At 38.2% G+C, this 25,487-nt stretch overlaps 1 protein-coding gene across 2 annotated transcripts; it reads right to left on the bottom strand.

Annotated features, from left to right (window-relative positions):
- Window positions 1-5,709: 5,709 nt before the first annotated feature.
- On the bottom strand, window positions 5,710-25,386 carry BTF3L4 (basic transcription factor 3 like 4). Of its 2 annotated transcripts, XM_081144458.1 has the most exons (7): window positions 25,218-25,309; window positions 21,887-21,953; window positions 18,170-18,283; window positions 10,602-10,803; window positions 8,052-8,111; window positions 7,175-7,504; window positions 5,710-7,128 (listed from the first exon to the last, which is right to left on the bottom strand). In XM_081144458.1, exons 2-6 carry the CDS (start codon window positions 21,938-21,940, stop codon window positions 7,458-7,460), a joined length of 477 nt encoding a protein of 158 aa, XP_081000584.1. In that variant the 5' UTR covers window positions 21,941-21,953; window positions 25,218-25,309; the 3' UTR covers window positions 5,710-7,128; window positions 7,175-7,457. The 2 variants fall into 2 exon arrangements, with proteins under 2 accessions (XP_081000584.1, XP_081000585.1); XM_081144459.1 differs by lacking the exon at window positions 21,887-21,953 and having other exon boundaries at window positions 25,218-25,386.
- Between the last annotated feature and the right edge of the window lie 101 nt (window positions 25,387-25,487).

Here is a 25,487-nt window from a genome sequence, read left to right as displayed (position 1 = left end):
ATTGGTTGCTTCTTCTGTGTTCCTTGACTTGGGATCAAACCCAAGCCTATGGAGGTGATGCTCTAACCAACTGAGCTCCCTGGCCAGGGCTTCAAACATATTCTTGAGAGCCACTTGACCTAAGTGGGTTGGATGGAAGCACGAGAGTACATAAGGTCACTGGAGATCTGAAGAAGAGCTATAAAGGGGGGAACTAGAGGAAGTTTCATTAACTTCGTAATTTTGTCATGGGCCAATCTGGTTTCCTATTGCTGTAGCCATTGCCAGAGGACTCCATTCACTGACGTATTTGTTATACTAGGAATTTGAGAGCACAGTTCAGTACAGTGTATAATCAAGTAATTATGCCTGGGAAATTCTCAAGAAACCTCTCTCTCCAACCTCTGGATAGACGCTAGAAAACTGAGAGTCAAATCTGGGATTACAAGAATGAAATCTGGAGTAATGTAGTAAAATCTACCAAGTTTGGTACCTGGAGTTCAAGATTTGAATCTCAGTCTTTGATAGAAATTGAAGGTCAAAATAAAATATAAAAGTCACAGATTAGAACTGGGTGTTCCCTGGGGGGAAGAGGGGGAGAAGGAGGAAGAGGGTAGAGGAGGGATAAACAGATGACGTGTTGTAGAATTGTGCACCTGAAACCTGTATAATTTTGTTAACCAGTGTCACCCCAATAAATATAATAAAAAGGGGGGGAGAACTTGGTATTCCAATTATAGAGTCTTGGATTGCCATTATTGAAATTCCTAAAGTAGAATTTCTGGTTGTGATTGTGGAATCTAATTGTAGGATTCAAATTCAGAGAGTAAAGCCTATACTGTATTTCCAGAATTTTAGGTTCCAAGTAGCAACTGAGTTATAATTGTAGAATGCTCAAGTTAAGAGAATGGAGTCTGCAGTTTCAGTAGTAGATATTGGGACTCAGTATTCAAATCTCAGGCTTTGAATCTCGAGCTTGGAGTCCTAATAGTAGAATCTCAGGTTATGAGAATAAAATCTAGAGATCCAACAGTTGAATTTAGTTTCAGAAAAAACCTAGACTTCCTGAAATAGAATCTGGAGTCACAAGAATAGAACATGGAATTATATTACTAGAGTTTTAAATTTTGAGATTGGAATTTTAAGTTCCAGTGATACAATATTGAAGTTTGAATGCTTAGCCTAAAATACAAGTACAGGATATGGGATTTGGAGAGCATATCTTGAGTTGTAGTGGAAAATCTTGAGGTGCCATAGTGGGACCTTGAGGTACAATATTAATTTATAAAATTCTAAAATTGGAATCTAGCATATTAGATTAGCATTAGACTAAGCCTTCAATAGTAATGATGCTAAAATAGTAATGTGTAAACCTGTGCAAGTAGGGTAAACATCTCAGATCCTTTACAGTCTAGGACTTAACAATTTATGCTTTTTTCCCACCCTAGACCATGTAGTTTGTCAAGTCTCTTTAGTGTCTTTTAATATTTTACATTTAACTCTCTAGTTCATCACACTGACATTTTTAAGAATTTAGACCATTTGTTTTGTAGCTCTCGTCTTTCTTGCATATAGAAAATATATGATTGTCCTAGCCGGTTTGGCTCAGCGGTTAGAGTGTCTGTGGACTGAAGAGTCCCTGGGTTCCATTCCTGCCAAGGGCAGGTACCTTGGTTGCAGACTCTGCCCCAGTTGGGGTGAGAGCAGGAGGCAACCAATCAATGTCTCTCTCTCACATAGATGTTTCTCTCTCTCTCTCTCTCTCCCACCCACTCTCTCTGAAAAGCAATGGAAAAAATATCCTCAGGTGAGGATTAAAAAATAAAAAATAAAGCAGATGCCTGTGCAAGTATGTATGCATTACGAAACATTTTAATGATTATGTCTCTGTGGTGGCCATGAGAATGTCACATGCAGACCTCTAACTACAGGGAGGGTAATTGACCAAGTCTCCGGCTGCTGAACTGTGAAATCCATCATTGCATTTTTATTAAGGCCATCCCTCCATGGGCTAGCCCCCTCAGTTACTGAGTGTGGCAGGAATACTAAGGCAAACCTATTTCTGGGAGATGTGGGACTCCTCTCATGATTGACTTTGGCCTGGGGATTTCCTGATGGCTTTGCCAAACGTTCCTGGGACTACAAGGCAGCCTAGGTGCTTCCACTCAACCTTTTCTTTCTCCACTTATGGTCAGACTTGCATGGCAGTTTGACAGTTCTCTCAACCTGTTCCAGTTCCCTGCCTATTTTCTTTTACATAGGAATTTCCCCTAATAAAATCCTTGCATAATTAATCCCTTCTTGGATTCTTTGAGGACCCAAACTAACATACCCAGGAAAAGGAACACTTAGACATAATGAATATATATGCTGGGGTGATTAGCTGAGTTTTATTCTGGAAGGAACAATGACTCAGAGAGGAGAGGAACACTAAAAGATCTGACCTTCAGCCACCTGACTACAGCTGCTTCTTCTCTCCATCTTCCGTGGATGGTACCCCCAATGAATTTATTTATCTCTGTTTTGGTGTCTGCTCTCTGGAGCACTTGAACTAACACTGCCACCCACAGAATTCCTGGCTCTCAAGAACTTCTGTCTGGAACCAGGGAGAAAAGCAGGAGCTAGGGTGGATGAGGGCATGTGTGCAGATGGGCAATCAGTGCCATGTCCCCATTTTGTCTCCAAAACAGGACTTTATATAAAGTGCCTGTAGATCAGTATATGCAAACTTGAGAGTTTAAATAAGCCCAAATTAAATTCTTCTAATTCATTGAGCAAGGTCATCCGAGACATAACAGTGACTATGCAGTTTAGCAAATTAGAGGTCATGATTGGATGATGTTCTGGGGTACAGAGCACAATCAAAGCTGTGGAAAACTTCACATTCTTATGCCTTGGGATGTAGTTCTATTTTATTAGGCTCAGGCAATCAGGTTAAGGAAATGACTCTCATAACCAACTGCCAAGGGTTTCATTGCTCTGCTTTATTGCCAACACCCCACAACCTCCCTCAAGCCTCTGGGGGAAAGAATAAAAGGCAAAATAGTACAAGTGGAAGGTAGAATTCATAAAGGTATCCTTTCTGACTGCCAGGGCTGGGGGGCCCCTGGTCCAGGCAGGCAGTGCTTCTGGCAGACGGCAGAGAGCTTTATTGACACTGAACATCTCACTGTCCTATTTGCTGTCCCATTTGCTTCAGGAGCTGAGGGTGGGCAAGATACCCCAATACCACTGTAAGGTGTAATTAGGTAAAATGAGTACTGGGAGGTTTATCAATGGCTAGATTCTGGCTTCTGGGATTCAGTCATGGTCAAGATAACCTGACATTTCACAAAGAATATACAAGCGTGTTCTTGCACTCATTTTGTAAAAGCAAAACGTCACACTTCACAGGCATTTTTTGTTATCTACAGAAAGGAATTTTGATTTATCACTTGGTATACTTTGCAAAAATTTAAGAAGACATGTATTAAAATCCAACATATAGTGTTTAGTAATAATAGAAGCCTTAATCAAAATGGAAGCCTGCCATCTAAGGGCCAACTTCCCTCTCTCTCACAGTGACGCAGCTTCTATGTATGTTTATTGAGCGAATGAAGTGGCAAAACCTAGTTCTGAGTATGTGTCTAACTCCCAAACCCATTGTATTTTCACTTGGCCATCCAGTCCTTTCTCAACCCCATGCAAATTAGTCTGTGAGAAGAGTAAATGCTAGTAAATAAAATAGAAAGCTGTCATTTTTGTGCAAAAATGTCAGGGATGTGCAAAGCTAAGGCACATCCCTCCATAAATGTTAAATAACAATGGAAGTAATCCACCAGTGGTAGTATTTAACCATCAGAAGCGGCTGGGCTTATTGTCAGAATGATAGGCAGGAGGGTCTGGCTAACAGGGATTTTGGAGACGGCTTAAAGAACATGGTGTTCTTGGGGCCAAGACAAATGGACTGCCTGGTATATAGAACTAAAGAGATCAAGGATGGATGAGCAGACAAAAAGACAAATATTGTGTAATTCTACTTTTATGAGGCATCTAAAGTAGTCAAATTCATAGAAACAAAGTAGAATAGTGGTTGCTGGGGGCTGGGGAGAGGGAGAAATAGGGAGTTAATAGGTATAGAGTTTCAGGGTTTGTTTTGTTTTCTACTTTATCTTTATTATTGAAAGTATTACAGATGTTTCCTCTTTTTTCCCATTGACCCCCTCCACCCAGTACCCGCCCCCCCAACCCTGTTTAACTCAGGCATCATTTTAGAGGAGAAAACAGGCTCAGAGAGCAAGGCCACTGTTGCACTATTTCAGGGGCATTATTAACATTGTATTCTATAAACATGACACTCCCTGGAACAAATATGAATGATGGTCCCTGGAGTTATGCATTGCAACAGTCCTGTTGGAAAGGTTACAGCATTGTAGATAATGGAACTGATCGCTATCTAAATACCTGTGCGTTTTCTACTATACCATTATATGGCTTATCATGGAATTTTATTTATGGATATATTGCATGCTTAGGGGACAAACACAGAATTAAAACAAAGGAACAAACCAAACACATCCCAATATGAGTTTTCACAAGACTCTGGTAGGCTTATTAAAATTAATTTAATGGAATCCCATAAACACTAGTTATTTAACAAATCAAGGTGCTTGATGTATTCTTAAACCAATGGTTAATAGGAAAAACAAGGGTAAAACAAATATAAGTTCCCAACTATTTACTTTGGGTTTCCCCAAAATAGATAAATGAGAAACTTTACAAAAACTGAAAGCATTAACCACAAAAGACCATCAATCAACTTTTGTTGTTGTTGTTGGCAGACATTTATTGAATTAGCCCAAGAATTTTAGGTGAAATTTCCCTAGAAAATGCTTCTATCATTATCTTGGCAATAAATACATTACCTTGGTAAAAAGTACGTATTTAGTAACTATTTCATATTATTTTTAAAAACTATGTAATTCTTATTTATGCTAAGTACACTACTATTTACAAAAGTTTCATCCATACTCTTACCTATGCCTACTCACTCTGAAGGCAGGAACATTTCTTTGGGTTGAGTCAGGATCTCAGTATGCTTTATCCGGTTAAGTAGAAGGTATGAAAATACCTTTAAAAACAGAATATTGGCTTATTGCACACAAGAGAGGCCAACCATTAGGAGTTGTTAACAGGATAAAAGGAAATATTGACCAGAGTTCCTCTGGGTGGGTACTTAAAATGTGATCAAAAGGGAAAAAGAGGAAGAAGAATGTATCACAGAAAGGCTTTATGGATATTGATAAAAACAGGTATCTCTGAAAAGATAGTAAAATCACCTTGAGAATTTTCAGGAATGAGATTCACAGAACTGCAGGAGTGGAAGAAACATTGAGAAACATCTCTTGACTAATGATGAATTTCAGAGTAATTAGGTGACCTGCCCAGAGTCACATAGTTATTGTCAGAGTCTAGAATAGGACCCAAGTCTCCTATCTTCCAGATGAGGGTTCTGTTTTTCCTTTGCTACACCACTCCTCTCTTACATGTCCCTAACCACTTGATGCCCACCCTAACCCTCTCTGCCCCTCAATGTGTCCCTTGGGGACAGAGGAATAGAATTCTGGACTGTGTAGGCCATTTAGAGTAACAATGGATGAAACATTATTTTGAATAATGACTGGGCTGAAATTCATTTGGGGGTGGGGAGTTGAGGGGAAATACAAAAGAAGGAAATTCTGCAGACAACAATTAAGAGAAGCACAAGAGGAAATATCCTCTTTTGTTATTTTATTACTGTTATTTTATTTTGCAGTTAAGTCCATATATTATATAAAACATAACAGGAAAATGAACAAATTTATAAAATAAATTGAGGTGTCTGGATGACAAAACACAAGAGCTTTGCCTTTGTGTTTATAGATCTCTTGATATGTTAGTCTTGCACTTTTAGATATCAAATAAAGATACCTAGCTTGAAACAAAGTTGATATGCTGCAAGGTTAAGCCATACTTAGTTTGATGATGGGCCAGGAAATGATAGATTTTCTAAATATTATCCTTAAATATTGGCTATAACAAATGCTGATATAGCAAAATGCAAGGTTTTATCATTAGACAGCAAGAGGGAAACTTGAATGAATGAATGCAACTTACCTCCAAGTCCTCTGAAAGGAGGTGAAAAATAAATACTGTGTTTTACCAGTGTTTTTCCCAAAGTATTACTCTAATAAGCATGCAGGAGGATGCTGTGAGCAGCTATAATAATAATATCCAATCTAGAGGTAGGTTCAAGGCCAGAGCAGGAGAGTGGGTGAAGAAATCCTCCTCAGGCCAGTAACACTTCATAGAATGCCCTTTTGTGCTGGGGGATGAGTCTATGGCCTATTTTTTTTCTGATTCAAAAGGACATTCCCAATTTCAACCTTGCTAAAAAAAGAGAGGCATTTTTGTACCTGCTATTAAGAACAGCTAGGATACAGGATAAGGCTGGCATAAAATTATTTAGCAAGCACATGCTAGCTTATTCCAGTTTGAAATCTACCAAACTGTAAAATCAAGGGTGAAATAAAAAGTTGAAGATGGAACTGTTATTCCTCAAGATGAGGGAACAAAGTCTTAAAAAAGAGGGATTAGGCACTCACTTAACTGTATATGGAGAACATCCTTCTGAGGCTAGGCGGAAGATGAGGAAGAGCATTACTAATGGCTGACCAGGCCATGTGGAGACCACAAGGAGAGGGGAAAAGGCATCTAGGAAGGACGTTCTTCTGGGTCTGACTAGGTAAGTGAACCTAAGGCAACCGCACCAAAGTCATGCTGCCCATTATGCCAGCGGGAAGCTGGTGAAAATATTTCAAGACATTTTAAACCCAGAGAAGTGTATGAAAAATGTTAACCAAGCAAATGAAAACCAAACCTCCAAGGATAAAAATCTGCTCAGATTTGAAATCCAGATACTCGTTTTTCATTAATTCTGTGCATTACTAGACAAAAATAAAAGTAACAAATGTAAAGATCTGTTTTATTTCTACTGGGGAGAGGAGGATAAATAGAACTGCTTTCCAATTTGCTCTCCACTGTGCGCACCCCCCCATACCCACACCCACAAACACACCCACACACATCCACATACACACACCCCCACACACCCCCCACACACACACCCACCTCCCCTAACCCCCACACACATACCCCCCCACACAAACACACACACTGAAAATACCCCAAAAAACAACAACAAAAAAATCAAAAATCGAAACACCCCCAAACTGCACCCATACTTCGTATTTTGACCAAAAGAATAGATCCTGGGAGGAAGTGCAAAATGCAAAATCAAATGACCGAAAAATGCTGAACAAACAGCATTATTAATATACAAAATATTTATATTACTGAACTAGTAACAGTTGATGTTCTCCGTGTCTGTAAAACTTTGGAACCACATAGCTGATTTGTTAAATCTAGTCCATGCCAGCTTCCAAAAACCAGAAAAGATTTTAGTTAGCTTCATTCTTTGATGCCTCATCAAAATTTTCTACAAGGTCTGGGGAAAAAAAAAAAAAGGTAAATGAGTTAAAGATACAAAAAAAAAAAAAAAGAGGTAATAAAATTCCTAACTTCTAATCCCAACAAAACAAAACTGTTGCTACTAGAATTAGCTTGAAAGTATACAGGACAAGGGGCATAAATGAATTGGTGGCATGTCACTTATAATGCTTCATTTATTTGCTTAAACAGTACTAAGGAAATGTTAGTCTTTTTCTGTCTATACATACTAAGGTGAACAGCATTTTCATATGTCAATCAAAATTCCCACAGAAATGTTATAACAATAATCATACAAATTTATAATCACAGTGATTCCAAATTCATACACAGGCAGCAAAGCCTTGTGTGACAATTTCTGATTCTAAGTTCTAAATGGGAGGGCTTTTATTCTTTTTCATTAGATCATATCCACACCATTGTGAAGGAGTTTAAATTCATGAGCTCACCATCAACAAAAAACTGTAAGTCATTATGCAGTGAATTAAATGAGATCAGCAGGATGATCTCATTTAAAATCTTAAAACTAAAGAAATGTCACTTACCTGGAACATCATCATCTTCCTCATCAATGTCTTCTGGTTTTGGTGCTTTGCTATCCAACACTGCAAAAAATTTATTTTAAAGTTAGTCTTTGAGAAAAAGACATCTACAGATACTTTACCCTTTTTTCCTGTCTAAATCTTATATAGCTGTTCAGAAAAAGCTAAATATTATCTAATCTAATGCCATATTTTTTACTTAATACTAAAATCAATAAAACATTAACTTCATTAGATATACACTAAATACAGTTGGCAATATCAATGGGCACTGAAGGTAAAACATAGGCAAAATGGAGTAATTCAGATTAGTTTGAATAAAAAGACATAATTTATTCTTAAAATTCTATATTCGCCAAGTAAAAAATTAATATGCAAGATTTTTTCCATCTCTTTTGGTTTAAGAAAGTATCTATGTAGTATAAGCATTGAAATAATAGGCTCTTTGATTTTTAGGAGTGACAAAACACATTTGAAACCAGAACTATCTCGGAAATTCAGGATGTATGGTTGCTGCATCTATTAAGTACAATAAATAAGATTAAACAAAAATATAATTGTGATAATGCTATATTTTTTAAAACTGTATGGATAAGTATTTTTATTCATATGACAAAATGGCATTTTTTCCAGGATAGAAAGAGTGTGGTAGAGCAAACTCAAAGAGGTGGGACTCAAATGACAGTTGTAAAAATTTCGGAAACTTTGTTGCCTTTCAAGTTATGTTACTTATCATAGTTTAATAAAGTTATTATTTAGAACTCCTTTTCCCCTGTTTGGCCACCTATACACTCCATTCCTCAACCATATAAGTAAATATGTCTAAATTTTGTACTGTTTTTGATAAGCAATGGTGATGACATCAGCCTGAGTTCTAGCTCCTGGAACACAGAACTTTGACCATACAGTGACTTGTGGGCAGTTTGGTCCCAACATAACTCTCCTTGTCACCACACTTCATCACTGATTTGGAGCCAAGACCTATACTCTAAATATACTACACCAGTTACAAACACAGGGGTTCTGGTATATCTGCTTTGTCAAATGATGGGGAGGGTGGGAGGGAAAAAGGAACTATGGTTCTATTTTTAAATACAAGAGACTTTTAAAACTGTTTAAGTGGTGCACAATAATGTCAATGTACTTAATATCACTAAACTATACACTTAAAATGGTTAAAACAGTAAACTTTATGTTACGTATATTTTACCACAATTTAAAAGGAAAAACTGTACGTGTGTGGGTTCTGAAAACTATGTCCATGGATTTCATAAGTTCTTCACAACTGTCTAATAAATTTCCAGGTCCAATAAATAATCTGTTATAACTTTTCCAGGTCGCTCCTTCTGCAACATAACTCCTATTAAGCCAGTCTGCTTGAGGCCTAAATAAGCCTCCATTCATCAGGAATTCGTAAATAGCACTTATCCACAGAAATCTCCAGCTAAAAGTAACATAGAAGAAAGAATGATGTAAGAGTGGGTGTTGACTCTTTGCCTGTGGAAACATCACTTGCTCCCAGACTGTGCGCCACTGTGAGGAGCTGGGAAGCGCAGAAACCCCTACCTCCTATCCCAGCATTGGCCTTGTCCCCAGTCCTGAATAGCTGACACAAGGGCAAGCAAAGGCTGGTCAGCAGGAGTTACAAGGCCTCAGGGTCCCACTGACTGTGAGTTCAGGCACTTCCTAGAGGGTCCAGCATCATTCCAAATGGCTGCAGCCACAAATGCATCTTCACCCTCTTGCCTAGTCAGATTGAGTCTGCGAGGAAAGTTAGCTCGGGCTGCGCTGAGACCACGCAGTGGCTCAGAAGCTGCAAGCGGGCTGTGCCTGTCTGCAGTCATAGACAGAGAACTTTTGCAGACTGAAAATTGCCTCAATGTGTAAGAGGTATCTGAAATAAGGGGAAAACCCAGAGCCACAGGCTACAGTTGTCATCACCATTCTGTTTATAATGCACCCAGGAAAAACCTCTATCTCTGCACACGCACTGAAATCATACCTGGGTATCCTCTTACTTTCTCTCATTAGAATGTGAGTGCCCTGTGGTCTCCATGTGTGTATAACCAGAACTTAACACAATGCCTGGTACAACACTATGTTCTTGCTGCCATTAAGCAGAAGTGAGTATCGCCCTAGCCAGTTTGGCTCAGTGGTTATGGCGTGGTCCTGCAGACTGAAGGGTCCCGGGTTCAATTCCGGCCAAGGGCACATACCTTGGTTGCATGCTCAATCCCTGGCCCTGGTTAGGGCGTGTGCGGGAGGCAACCAATCCATGTGTCTCTCACATCGATGTTGCTATCTCTCTCTCTCCCTCCCACTCTCTCTGAAAAGAAATGGAAAAAATATCCTCTGGTGAGGATTAAAAAAAATATATCAATTGGCTGTTTATAAAATGTGGCCTGCACATCCTGGCACTTGCCTTTTAGGTAATTATGAAGCATACGAATAACATTATAAAAGTAAAATATACACACAGGCAAATCCTTCCAGTAACGGGACACCTTTTAAAATCATTAGGTTCTTTAATCAAGGTGGAGAAGAAATACCTACCTTGCCGAGGGAACTGTTCAGCTAACTTCCTAAGACTTGTTAAGCTGTCAGCACCAAGCTGACTCAATATTCCAGGAAGCATTTCTGTGATTGGTTTGGCTTCTGCATGACCGGTAATTGCAAAGGTGTTAGCAGAAAGGGAAGCTTGGACTTTGGGATTGTTGAAATGAATAACTGTTCCATCATCTTTAATCATGTTTACCTGTGTGATTATGAAAGAAAAATGTACTTCACAAAATAGGTACAACTAAAACAGTATCTTTTTAAAAAACAATTTAGCCAATTATGGTTTTTTTAGTTGGTAGTTATGCATTCCCAAGGTAGTAATTATCTAAGTTGTGGGTATGGGTGGAAAAAGATCCTAGCAACAAAGTAAAATGGTGTAGATGGCACAAACTGCTGGGATGGTCAAAGAATCTAGATTTTAATTTCAAAGACTTCTACTATGAGAAAGAAGTTCATGCCCACATGAAAAAAAAAAAGTAGTAATCAGCCAAGAACTGGCTTCTTAATGAAATAGCCATTATCTTATTCAATTTACACTGTCAAACTAAATTGGTACAGATGCCATTTGGTAGCATCTTACTCAGGGGACAGGCCATAATGGGGTAATAGTGTAGGTAAAAATAACCACTGAAAATCCATAAAGAACACTCAGAAATTTAATCGATCAGGTGTTTCACTCCTTTGAACACTTAGTAAATTTATAAAAATTTCAATTCTTCTCATCATGTCATTCTCTGTACAGGATTTTACCAGTTTCTCTAATTCTTAAGTGTTGCTTCTCACCAACCTTCAATAACCCTTGTAAATGTGAAAGAAGCTCTCCCACCCACTTGTCTGGCCACCTGAACATGCTTTATCAATTACTGGGAAACATTTAAAACCATCCTCACATTCTTTCTATATGTAATGACTGTTTCAAATTTGATTTAATCTATAGCCTGGGACTTATTGAAAAGGAAGGTTGAACGTGTGCTATTTAAAATGTTATTTTTCTCTCACTCGTGCACTTTCCGTGTTTTAGTAGAATTGAATTTGCATACGTTAAATGTGTAAATAATGTGATTCCACTATGTAGTTGACTCCACTGGGTAAGTTACCTTGGTGGTAACATGCTTATTATATAAAAAGGTTAGGAAAGTTAACTCTTGGCTACTTTAGAAGCATTTTATGACCCATCCAAAAACTGCCCTTGTCTCAATCAAGCAGAGACGCTGAGTGTTCTCCATGGTGAGTGGAAGTGGGGCTTTTCTTCCTCAAAGGTGATCACCACCACTGATAGACAGCACCAGAAAGGAAGGGGAAGAAAGGGGCGTCTAAATTTCAGGAAAGACCTGGAACACAGAGAAAATAAAGGCAAATTCCCTGGAAAACTGTAACTTAACCCCACAAATAATCTCTCAAATTTTTTCTGACAAAAATCACTATTTCAATTCTATACCCTTCCCTCACTCAGTATTGTACTTAAGCATTCAATCCAGCTGTTCTGAACAAATATCATTGTGAGTTAAAAATAGTTTATATTAACTTTAAAAAACATATATAGTTCTGATGATAATCATAGTTTAGTTAGGGAAGTTTAATGTTAAAGTGGCTGAAAGTCCAGAACAGAAATGGCTTGAGAAGAAGGTGGCACCATGGATATGAAATAAGATGTTGCTCTGGACCTATTCTACAATCACATAATTTTAGTACAGGTAAAGAATAAAGATATGGCCCAGCTGCGTGGTTCAGTGGTTGAGCATCGACCTAAGAACCAGTTCGATTCCCAGTCAGGGCATATGCCTGGGTTGCGGGCTTGTCCCCAGTTGGGGGCATGCAGGAGGCAGCTGATCAATGACTCTCTCATCATTGATGCTTCTATCTCTCTCTCTCTCCCTCTCCCTTCCTCTCTCTGGAAAAAAAGAAAAGAAAAAAAGAATAAAGATATGGTAGGACTGCCCAGTCGCATGGCTCAGTGGTTAAGCATCGACCTACAGTCCAGGAGATCTTGGTTGGATTCCTGGTCAGGCCACATGCCCAGGTTGTGGGCTCAATCCCCAGTGAGGGGCATGCAGGAGGCAGCTGGTCAGTGACTCTCTCATCATTGATGTTTCTCTCTCTCCCCCTCTCCTTCCTCTCTATGAAATCAATAGACATATTAAAAGAAAAAGGTATGGTAGGACTATATTTTCCAAATCAAGACCAAACCACATAATTTAATAAAGTATTTCTACAATACTTTCAGATATGAAAAGTCTTAAATATTGGAATTTGAGATTTTAAAAATTTACAGACATTAAAATTACAGAAGATTTGAAATCAATATTTCCCCCCCAAAAGTCAGGCCATATATTTCTTTAACTTCTAGTTCCAATCTGTTGTTAAATAAATAAATACTAAAGAGAAGAGCTCTTGGTTAAGCAGTATACCCAAGGACAAATAGCTGGTTACTTGTAAACCAGAACTTGAACTTGGGTTTCCTAACTTTCTGTTTAGTTTCCTTCCTATGATGTCATTCACATTCTTAAAATGTTTATTTGCCTATAAGAATTCACTTCTGTGGCCCCATGAAAGCCTCCTAGAGAATTATTTACCTCAGAATATAGGCTAATTGGAGAATGCAAAAGGAAAACAGCACACATATGTGGATAATATATATCTTCCTGGCTACAAAATAAACAAGAGGATGACCCAGGGCTAAAATGAATAAACAAATTCATGAGTTTTCCTTTCTCTTCGAGCTTCTTTTCCAAGGGTTAAATGTTAAGTGATATTTTATATCCTGATGTAGGCCTAGGTCTTTGTAGTCTGAAATATGTTGTGAGTTTAGTGTGAAAAGCAAGATGAATTCTATCTCAGACTGTGAAAGGGAAATAAATTTATTAATGGTTATTTTAAGCGTGGTTATATAAAAAAATGTAGCTTCATAAATAAAAAGGTCCAAAAAGGGATGGAAAATTTAGTTAATTTTAGGAGAAGATAAAATACTAGAAGGTAAAAAGGCCAGAATATTTTATCTCTAACATCCCTTCCTCTCTGCTGAGCAAATGATATGGTTATATAAGGCTCCTAGACACAAACTGTCAGAAACTATCCAAGGATGAATTGCTGGGCTGATCAGTTAGACACCTCCGCCACACTTTTACAGGTAAAGAAGGGCTAAAGAACTTGTTAAATTCACAAAGCAAATTGCATGTATTTTATATGGAGAATTCAGTTTTTCCAGTGACTTTACTGATATTTGGTCTAAATAAGTCATACAATCTACAGAGAGTATAAGAGCAAGGAGCAGACAAGTAAACAAAGACTATTAAACTAGCTACTATACCCTTTTTCAATCAAATAGCTCTTTTATGTCAAAATGTTGTGTGTCCCCCCCCCCCCCCCACTTAACAGGTAGTTGAAAGTAAAGGATGCTACTTGAGCAATGGAGGAGGCATTTTTGAGACCCCAGTCCAAATCATCAGATGCCCTTGCTCTTATTTTTTGCTCTAACATTGCTGACACCCTTTGTAGTTACCAAAAAGTATTTTGGCCTCTCATGCCCAGTGCATTTACATATGCAGTTTTCACTTTTTAGAAAAACCTTTTCCTGCTTTCTACCTTGTAAATTCCTATTCAAGTCTTGGGCCAGATGCTCCTAAAAACTTATGGTTTACTTCATGGGTATTACAATGAAATAGAATTGTTGTAGTATAATTATGTTTGCAAGTTTTTGACTGTATTAGAGATGAACTCCTTGAGATCAGAGACCATGCCTTACTAGACTTTGTATACTCCCAAGTATCCAGCAGCACATAATAGTCACTCAAATTTGCTGAATGAATGGACACCACCTGTACAATTTATTCTAAATCATGGATGCTGTCAGACCTCAACTCCCAAATATAAATGTGGGGTCATCTCAAGGTTTAGAACTAGCACCAGTAATACCCCCAATGAAGATGCCCAGAACCTTCTGGGCTATATCTTTGGCCTGACTTTTCCTATTGTTCTGACCTTTCAGAATTAGCCCGACTACCCTACAGAATTTAGGGTCATTTTAAGTCATTCCTGGCAACTGCTGTAGGCACCATTATGCTGCTATCAAAACTTTAAAAACCCTGCCTTTCCTGGCTTCCAAGTAGGGTACATATATTAATCACAGCAACCTTCTATCTGGAAAATATGATGATTGTTTTATTCCTACACAGCAGTTTTTATGGCTATAGGAGGCTCACAAAATTATACTTGACTCCATAGCACTTGCTGATAACGGCCCTTTCAGTTCAGAGAGGAGGTTTCAATTTTTCTGCTTTGTGATTTTTTTTGTATCCAAGTCCCTACTAGGTCAGGTAGCTGCAGTTCTGAAAACTGACAGTTGTCTTAAAATCCAAGTTTTATTGCCACTCCTTCCTATAGTGGCACTTAAATGTTTATCAGAAAATTCATTTTTTATTGCCTTCCTCCTATATCTTAATGAGGTGAAATAATAGAGATTTTAAGAATAAGGCCCATAAATATCTGGGGTTTTGTGACTCTAAGGGATATCATATTTTGAGGATGATGGGCTTTGCGCACACTCCCATAAGTCAGTACTTTTCTCATTCAATCCTTTGAAGCTTAGCACCTGTTTAGTTTTAAAGTATAAAGTATAACCTATTCTTGTTGATACAAGCTAAAGCAAACAGCTGTCATTATACTATATGATATGCTGGGATAATTTTCTATATCTAAAAGTCCAACATGTGATTCTATTATTATCTAAGCATTACAATGTATAATAAAGATATGTTAAATTATGATATACTCACATATTAGAATATATGCAGACATCTAGACTGATGATTTAGAAGAATATTTTATTGATATGAAACAACTTTTATAATATAATGTTATTTGGGGGAAAAAGGATTCCAAATTGTGTCTCTCTAGCCTCAGATATATGTATGTATATGTATAAAAATATATGCATACAAAATTGGAAAGAAATACAAGACTAACAGTTATTTCTGGGTGATGAGATTATGGTTGAATATTAGTAACTTTTTATGTTTTCTATATATCCCTAATTTTCAACAATGACAATATACTTTTATATTGAGGCGAGAAAGCAATTTTAAAAACAAAAGATGCTCACCAACAGATGAATAAATAAAATGTGATATTATCGATACAATGGAGTATTAGCTATAAAGGGAGTGAAGTTCTATACATGGATGATCCTTGAAAACATTATGCTAAGTGAAGTAAGCAGAAATGAAAGGATGAATACTGTATGATTCTACTTATATGAAATATCTACAATAGTCAAATCACAGAGACAGAAAGTAGGTCAGAGGTTATCAGAGGCCAAGGGAGAGGGAAATGGAATTATTGCTAAATGGGTATGGAGTTTCTGTTTGAGATAATGAAAAACTTTGGAAATAGATAATGGTGGTGGTTGTACAACATTGTGATTGTAATTAATGCCAATGAATTGTACACTTAAAACAGTTTAAATGGCAAAATTTTATATTATATTATATACAGGGTGGGGTAAAAATAGGGTTACAGTTGTTTGCATGGAAAACAATACAATAACTAATAAGTAATACAAGAATAAACTCTGTGTTTTGAGTAGTCACAACTGTAAACCTACTTTTGCTCAACCATGTGTGTGTGTATATATCACAATAAAAAGATAGTAAAAGCATGAAATTAAAAGATAAAGTAAGGCTGCTGTGAAATGATAAGGTGAATGGACCACCTTATATTCTCCTATACTCAGAGCCATCCACCCATCGGCACCTGAGGCTCTAGCTGGAGGAAGAAGGAACTGTGGTAAGGGTCAACCAATAACTTTAGTTTAGAGGCTGAATGTAATAGTAAAACTCTATGAAGCAACTAGGCCATCTGAATCAGAGATTCAGATTTTTGGTGACATTTTTCATCAAACCTGATAAAATCAATTGTTTTTGAGAAATGGAACCACTCTTATTGTTGAAGAGGAAGTGACAGCACAGTCACTATAGCCAACTAGATTACCAAATAAGAAGCATATCCAAATATCTTCAAATGTCACAGAACATAAAACATTTCCAGAAATTTAGTTCTGGGTTACATTCTTGGAATTTACCTTGGAATTCCTTCCTAAAACCTGCTTATTTACTTGGCTTTGTATAAAAACTGTCTCTGAGACTCCCCTGCCCTCTACTTTTTGACAGTTTTGGATTTCTGTCTTTGGCAACATGTAAAAGAAACCTATATATCATTATAATTATTACACCAAATCAACGAACTAATGCATACACAAAAGACCAGAGAAGCTTGTCTCAATCCAAACAGTCCTTCAGTTTTTAAAGTTTCTGAAGAGGACTTAATTAAGCTTTGGGAAGGGAGAAAAATCACTGATCCTGACAGCCTAGAAAGTAAGATTAGAACTTTACTTGATAAAAGTGCAACCAGTTTGTAAGGATTGGAAGACAAAATGCACATACATACACACATACAGTGTGTGCGAGAATGTGTACATGCCTATTATGTACCATTAATTTTTTGCGTGATGTTCTGGAACTATGACTCTACAAGAAGTTATAATTGTATTGGCAATACCAACAAAAAGGAATTTACAATTCAGTTTAATTAATACTATAAAAAAAGTAAAAACAGGATATTATGGAGGCACATAGGAAAGGCAGCTAACCTTTCTTTGCACAAATATGTATGTGTGCTACCAAGAATATTTCTGGGAGGAAATAACACCTGCATTAAGACCTGAAAAAGAAGACACAGCAATGTCCTCAGAAACAGTGATGGGGATTTCTTTTCTCTACAATGGTGTAAATAATGAATTCTGCATGGGAGATGCTCAATAATACAGTATATAAGGCAGGTACTTTCCATTTCTCTGGAAAGGTGGTTACCACACACATAGTATTTCCTTACACACATAGTAAGGAAATAATTAAATCTAACTTATGGCAGTGAAAATTTAAACACTGGTTACTATCAGAAATGGAATCATTAGGTAGAAGTGGATCTAGATGGTAACACCACAAGTAGTTGATACTATTTTTCTTGAGTGTCTTTTGAAATAACAATTTTTGGCTTCATACTTGAGAGAAGTAGTATCATCAAAATATAATTAAATGATTTAAAACCATTTAATCAATAACTTTTGAAAGAGGACTAGTAAGAAATCTAATCTATAGAAAGCTATTCTTGGCTGAGGTAATAATTAGATTTATAGAGCAGAATGGTGCTCTTATGGAAAAAAGTCCACTGTATTTGAAGAAATCTTGGGGTTTCTTTATTTCTAGATCATTAGAAAAAAATCTTATTTTACATTAAAATTCAAGAGCAGTTCCATAATTTTATCATATATGCAAATACTTTCAGTCTGAAAAGTATGCTGAATTCTTTAACTGTCTACTAAAATCATTTTTTGCACAATCATCCAATTATATACAATAAGTAAATTCAACAGCTATAGTCCTTCAAAGAGATCTGAATGATAATATCAGATTCTCCTAAGGTGATATTTTACACTTAAAAAGTGTGGATAATTATTTGTGAATGTGCTATTTGTCCACATAATTTAACAATTTACAAAGTAATCATACCTCTTCAATACCAGCTATATTATTCACAGCCAATTTTTTTAGAGAACTCTGAAGTTTTTTGTCATCAGCTGTAGCTGTTCTATGTACCACCTTCTTCTTTCTGCGAGCTGTACCCTGAAAAATAACCAAACAGAAGGTTTAGCATGCCTTGCATCTGGCAACTGCAATCACATGTCTTCCTATCCACAGTACTCTAAAACCCACATAAGAAATTGCTGACTTAATAGTAATGATTAACAATGCTCAGAGTTGTGTTTGTCAGCCTAATCAAGATTTTTGAAGGTCAGTTCTAGCCAGCTCTTATTCTTTCCAATATCGAGCCTTTATCATTTCAACATGTTGTTTCAAAAGTTTTCTAATAAAAAAATAACATAACTTCAAGACAATTTAATGTGCTTTATAACAACTTTCAAACATTATAAGGAATACTTTTTTATATTATCTACCACACCCTGACAATAAAGTCTTAAGATATTCTGAATCTTTGGAGATTATGCCATAATTAAGAATCAAATGCCTACAATGTACCAGGAACAAAAAACATCAAGTTCTTACTTCAAGGAGCATATATTACAGTGGGAGGGTAGAGTCAATAAATACAGAATCAAATTGTATCATGGGATAAGGGTATTAAGAAAACACAGTGATAAAAGTATTGGGTGGGAGCTAAGCACTGTTTTATCAGAATGTTAAGGGAAGGCCTCTCTGAAGAAGTGAGATATGAAATGAGACCCACAGGAAAGACTGACCCAAGCAGAATGAAACAAGAGTGAACCTGTTGTGTCTAGAGAGAGAAAGCAGGCCAGTATGGCTAGAGCAGAGTGAATGACAGGAAAGGAGGAAGAAAATGAAATCCGAAAGATAGGCAAGGGCCAGGTAATGTAGCCTAGAATGCCACAGGCAGGAGTTGGATTTTATTCCAATTGCAATATAAAGCCATTGGAAGGTTTTAAGCATGGAAATGACTTGACCAGATTTACAAATTTAAAAGATGAGTGAGGTTGCTGTGGGAAATGAACTATAATGAGATCAATCAGGAAGCTACTATAGCAGTCCTGATGAGAGATGAGGATTGTGGCAGTGGAGATGGAGTGAGCTCAGACTGTCAGAAGAACCAACAGGACTTGCTGATGGACTGGATGTCAGATATGAGGAAAAAAGGAAACTAGAATGATGCTCAGAATTTTTGCCTCAGCAAATGGGTTGAAAGTGATACTATTTATTAAGATAAGCTCATTTTTAAATGGATACTTTGAAATTCTAAATATCTTTTTCCACTAAAAAACTACTTAAAATAACGAATAAAATTCCTGGGCCAATTTATAAAAATGAAACCTAAAGCAGAGCTGAAACACTAACAAAAGCAGCCTGCATCTTGAGGGCTAACCGTTTTTGAGACCTGGCAGGAATAAGGGGAAAGAAATGGAGGTTTCAATCTCTGAGTAGCTCCTACAGTAGTATTCAGCCTTACTGAGGGTAGGCAGGGGCTTCAGTTCCAGCAACTCCAGTGGGAGTGGAAGAGAGCTCTGTGAGTACAGTAGGGGTTGTGACGAAATCCAGTTGCTGAAGGAGGGACCATGAGTGACTATTTACATAGATGGTCATTTATTTGTGAAACATTCCTGACTCAGGGATAGCTTAATTGCTTGCTGGATACCTCAACTCAAATGATACTCAAGACACCTCAAATTCAACATGTCTAAAAGCTTATCAGTCTCTCAAATGATTCTTCCTATATTTCCTAAGTTTTATAGCTGGTTGTACCACCATACATCCAGTCTCTAAAGCCAGAAATATGGGGATCATCCCAGACTCTTCTCTTCCCTTCATCCTCCATATTCTATCAGTCATGTCAATTCCAACCCCAAAATTTGTGTCCCACATACTGTAGCAGTAGCTTCTCAACTGTTCTCTATGCAAACTTCTATTTCATTCCATTTTCCACATTGCCAGCAGTTATTTTTCTAAAATGACTGTTATTTCCGTCTTCAAGTCCTTCAATAGTTGTCCTTGCCTCTAGGATAAAATCTTCAGCTCCTAGCATGGCATATAAGACTCTAACCCCACCCCAAATTATACTCTAAACTCTAGCTGTACCAAACTAAAGCAAACCATCCCATTAAAGCACCAAGTTATCTCAGCATCTTTTGTGCCTTTGCAATGTGTGAAAATAACAATCTCTTTCCAACCTACCCACTTACCCTCTTCACCTGTCTACCTAGTGATAAATTTTTTCTTCAAATTTCAGCTCAGTGATGATTTCCTTGTCTCTCCTAGGCAAGAATGCCTTGTACTTCATTTTAACATTTATTACTCTGTAGTGTAATTGTGAGCATGTCTCTCTTCTAAGTTGAGCTGTGTCAAGAGAAGGAAACCTTAACTTGTTGATCTTCTATGTGCTATGCACATAGTAGGTGCTCAATAAACGAGTTAAATGAATGAATATGCCAACCACCTAGCTTAAAATATATATAATAGTGATGTGCTGTATCAGGTTTTTCTAGGTATCTTCTATGGTTCTTGAATATCCTTAGTTTTTGCATTGGTACATTACATCTGATGCTACAATGTGACTACTTTGGTTACATTAATGTTAATATGACTCCAGAGTCATATAATTGTATCACTATGAAAGGAGAAAGTACTAGGCACTTCTTCCCTTCATCCTCTCCTGTCCCCATTCCCAGAAGCTGTGGCTATCATCAAAGCAAAAGACAAAGTTGGGCTGCTACATAGTGTCCTACCTACCCTTTCCCAGGTCTGACATAAGCACTGTTCTTGCTTTTCCTTTTACAAAGATTGTACTGGGCAGAGATAAGGGTAGAATATTCTCCTTTAGCCTAGGGCGAGAGCTAAAGGGAATCAAACACTTTCGGTGCTCAGAACTAGCTCTTCCTTAGGCTTCAAAGTACATGGAATAAGAAGCTCATGTTCATATGGGCAGGAATTTGGGAGGAAAACCTAGCAATGAACAAAATGTACAATCAGCTTGAATATCTCGTTAAACCACTTGTAAACCATAAACTATACTGTAGCTGAAAGAGTATCAAATCAAGATGAGGTAACCTTAACATCTGGGATGCCCTGTAGGTGAGTCTAACATAATAATAGCTACTAGCCCTGGCCTATGTGGCTCAGTTGGTTGAGCACTGTCCTGTGCACCAGAAGGTTGCTGATTCAATTCCTGCTCAGGGTACATGCCTGGGTGGCAGGCTCCATCCTTAGTAGGGGGCATGCAGGAGGGAGCCAATAGATGTTTTTTTCTCTCTCTCCCTCTCCCCCTAAAAATAAATAATAAATCTTTAAAATAATAATAAAAATAGCAGCTATTATTTGTTACCTACTATGTGCCAGACACCATGTTAGGTGTTTTATAAATATTATTCTAATTTTTAGGAGCATCTTATGTACGATTATTTCTCTTTTGCAGATGTAAAAATGGAAGCTTAAAAAGGCTGGGTAGCTTGTTCATGTCACAAAACTACCAGATGTTAAGAGGATTTAAACAAAGGTGGCTATTTCCATTGTATCATAAGAGAGAGAAGTCTTCTAGTTATCTATTTTAGATCTAGAAAAGTTATTTTCAAATTGGAATGTGGTTTGATCTTGATTATTGAAAAGATTTTAGATTTTCAATGACCACAAGTCCAAAATAATAATAATAATATTATCTGTAATAATACATTCTCCTGTCAGTTTTTCTTGTGCCACACTCACCTTGCCCCCTATCCGGACCTGAGCCTGAAGTTTGGCTAACTTTTCTTGATTCATGCTGTTGGTAAATCTAGGGGGGGAAAAATAGATTTGTTAAAGTCACTGTTTTACCAAAATAAAATAACTGTTTATGCAACAGTACCCTCTTGGTTCACTGAGTTTGCAGTACTCATTACCACCATGATCACATTAAATCTGTCTATATTCTTAATAAATATTAATAACTTTTTCTAGCTTCATAAACCAGATATTAAAAGAACCAAAATTAAATAATACCATGAGGGAGTTGAATATACAAATAGAAAATAGAATGGGATTCAGTTACCTATTTGAAGATCCCTCCTTAAAAGCATGATTCGGTACTTTGGCATTCAGTAAAACCTAACCAATTACGAAATCTCGCTAGGCAAGCCAGTTTTTCCCTCAAAGATTTTTAGGGCAGAGAGCTGTTACCAAATGTTATTAGCACAACCTTTAAGTAGGATTTTTTCTCCCAAATCACATTCTGTATTCCTTGTAAACCATAACTAGAAGACAAAAGGAAAAAAAAAGCTGGACAAAGAAAAAATTTAACAATAGGCTGTCTAGCTGTCAAGATATGAGGTAGTCGTGTCCTTTATTCAAGGTCAGATGGTATGTTCATAACAGGGAAAGAGAATCAGGTTTTTAGACGTTCAGTGCTTCTGCAGCACTTTCCACAGAGTTCATTCAATACCTTGCCCTGACACAGTATGTAATACTTATCAAGATATGCTTGCATACACAGTATAATGCCTTACTGCACAATTTGACAAAAACATATCTCTGCTACATTAATACTAATTTTGGGGGGTGGAGGTGGGGAGGTGAAGAGGCTTTTTAAATATAAGCTCTTTAAGGCTAAACTTAATTTTGAAAATTCTAATAACATTATAAAATCATGAATCCTAGTCTGGTCAGTGATACTTGTCCTAAGGAAAAAAAGTTGTTAAGTTTATAATGGGCCGTAGCATTCCACACTATATAAACAAATAAAAGCCAATGTTAAAGTTTTGTTTTACTTGTTCTGTGAATCAACAGACTACTACTGAGATGTGAGAGATGGAATAAAGTGCAAGCCTGTTATCAAACCCTTTTTTGGCCAATTTTCTAACCTCTTTATAATCATCAGTCAGATGAAAAAGATTGTTTTCTTCATTTGGGAGATAAAAAAGAATCAAAGATTATATAAGTATTAAACATTCCATATTCTGACACTGTACTTAGGCACTAACCTGCCTGTATCTCTGCTTTAAGGCAAAATAAAGTCCAGTTTTCAAGTAACATTTATTTTTTTTACATTCAGTATTTATTTACAGTCTTTGTTTTCCCAGCTGTTCAGCCTAATCAAATAACATTTAGAATTTATGATTCCTTAAATCTTTGCTCAGCACTGTATCACAATGCTCAAGCAGCTAAAAACAATCTTTTATAGGGGGAAGTATGATTAGAATACAAAACCGGAAGTCTTCAATGTGTGCCAATCTCAACGTGCCACAGACTTAAACCCCAATCTCTACGCTCGGTATCCACAGAAAAGCATCAATGTTCACTTTTCTCAAAGGAATTGGCCATGAAGATGTAGTGAACTAACAGAAGAGCCTGAGGACTTTTTTGACAAAAAAAGGGGCTAAGTGAAAATATTAGGACTAGACATAGGGTACACCTTTTGGGACTCTGCCGCATTTTCAAGTGACAGTCCCCAAGAAGAGATGGAAGAGACGGAAGTCAAGATAAAGAGTCCTGACTTGTCTGAAACAAAAGCAACAAAATTAACTATTTATATCAATGCACAGATGAAAGAAAAGATTCCATTTCAGGTAATCAGGACAACAGAGAACTTGTTCTCAAGGAGTATCTCAGAAAAAAAGCATTTTAGGGAGGTCGGGAGCTCAAGAGGGTAGGGGAGGAAGAAGGGTGGTCTTTCGTCTATTAGCAGGTTGGGGTGTATGGAATTCAAGTAGGAAAGAGGATTGGTCTCTGTCTATGAGATGTCAAGCTTAGAATCTGGACTAAACCTTAAAGATCACCTGGTTTACTTCCCTATTCCTCAATCGACCTGTAATTTATTGTCTTGTATGTAAGGCCATCTCAAATACTTGCAAGCAGCAGCAGGTTGAAAATTATGAACAGTGCACCTCCTTCCCAATTTAATAGATTTGCAAATGAGGGCCCAGAAGGGAGAAGATACTTTCTAGGCCCAGAAGGGAGAAGTAACTTCCTAAGGCCACATGACTAATGAGCTTGGCTTTGGGGTTCCTAGAATCTTTTAGCTCTTTCCTCAAGTACTCAAGAAAGGGTATCAATACTGAGGTTATACTCAATACTAATATACTGAGTGCCTAAGTTCCAAGCATTGTAGTAGGCACTTTCACATACATCATGTTTCCACAGAGGTAAAAGAATTTCAACCTTTAGTCCCGACTTTTTTTTTTCCCTGGTCATGTGGAGTTTCTCTAAACAGAGGCACAGGCTTTGGAATCAGGAGGATCAAGGTTCTACCACTTAGGGTTCCCTAAAGGTCTTTTACTTCTCTGAACCCGTGTTCCCTCTGTACCAGAAAAAGTGTCAACACCACACACTTCGTAGGGTTTCTTAAGTGGTTAAAGGTTAAACGATCAATAACACGGGGTATGACTCACAGTAGACGCGCAGAAACTGGTAACTATTGTTACCAATGTCGAGGGGGCAGCTATGGTATTAGTGCAAGAACGTGGGAAAGGAAGCTGAAACCACCATTCACTAGCGGTTTCACACTGTCTGTCGGTCAGCCATGCATTTCCTGACAGCCTACTAAGCATCCAGCAGTGTGCTGGGGCTGCGAAGATGGGCAGGGCAGCGTCTCAGAGTGGGAGGCCGACTGGTAAGCAAGTGCTGCCATGAGGAGGTGACGGTCCGGTCCCGGGCGCTAGGGGACCGGGGGCTGCTAACCTCAGTTTCCCTATCTGTAGGGGAGGATCAAATGAGATGACAACAGCCTGGCTGTGTACAGCTCACAGCACCGCTGTGAATAATGAAGAGTAACAGGACAGAGGCCGGTGATCCCCCGCCTCCTGGGGCTGAACCTGGGTGGCAACAGCGCTGGCCCGCTCGCCCCCACAGGGGGCGGTGGTGCTGGGGACCTTCCCCCAGGTGCCGACCCCCAGCTGCGCCGCCGGTAACCGAAAAGGCCAAACTAGCCGCCTCCGCCCCCACTTGGCGCGCCACGGCGGAAGTGGCAGCCCGAGCGGTTGGCGGGTGTCGGAAGAAGAGGGCGGGGGGAGACCGTGCGCAGCGGCCTATGGCCGTGGAGTGGCGGGACCGCCGGGGGTCTCACCTGAAGCAGGGAGGGTCCTCCAACACCAGCACGCGGCAAGAGCAAGATGGCTGCCTCAGTCGAGACAGAGAAAGACGACTGAGGCGGCGGCGGCGGGAGCGGGGTCCACGTGACACAGCCAGCCCTCACCAGAGCAACCTATCCGGGGAGAGCATGTACGAACTACAGGGCCCAGCCTGCTCTGCGCCTGCCAATAGGAAGGTGGCAGGTGCAGGTGGCCGCGCTGCATTCTGGAGCTTGCAGTCTCCCCAGCGTTCCATTGTGTCTGTA

This window comes from Miniopterus schreibersii, assembly GCF_964146895.1.
Source record: "Miniopterus schreibersii genome assembly, chromosome: 8".
Lineage (NCBI taxonomy): Eukaryota > Metazoa > Chordata > Mammalia > Chiroptera > Miniopteridae > Miniopterus > Miniopterus schreibersii.
The sequence above is the reverse complement of the archived record's forward strand: the minus strand, read 5'-3'. Positions and strand labels throughout refer to the sequence as shown.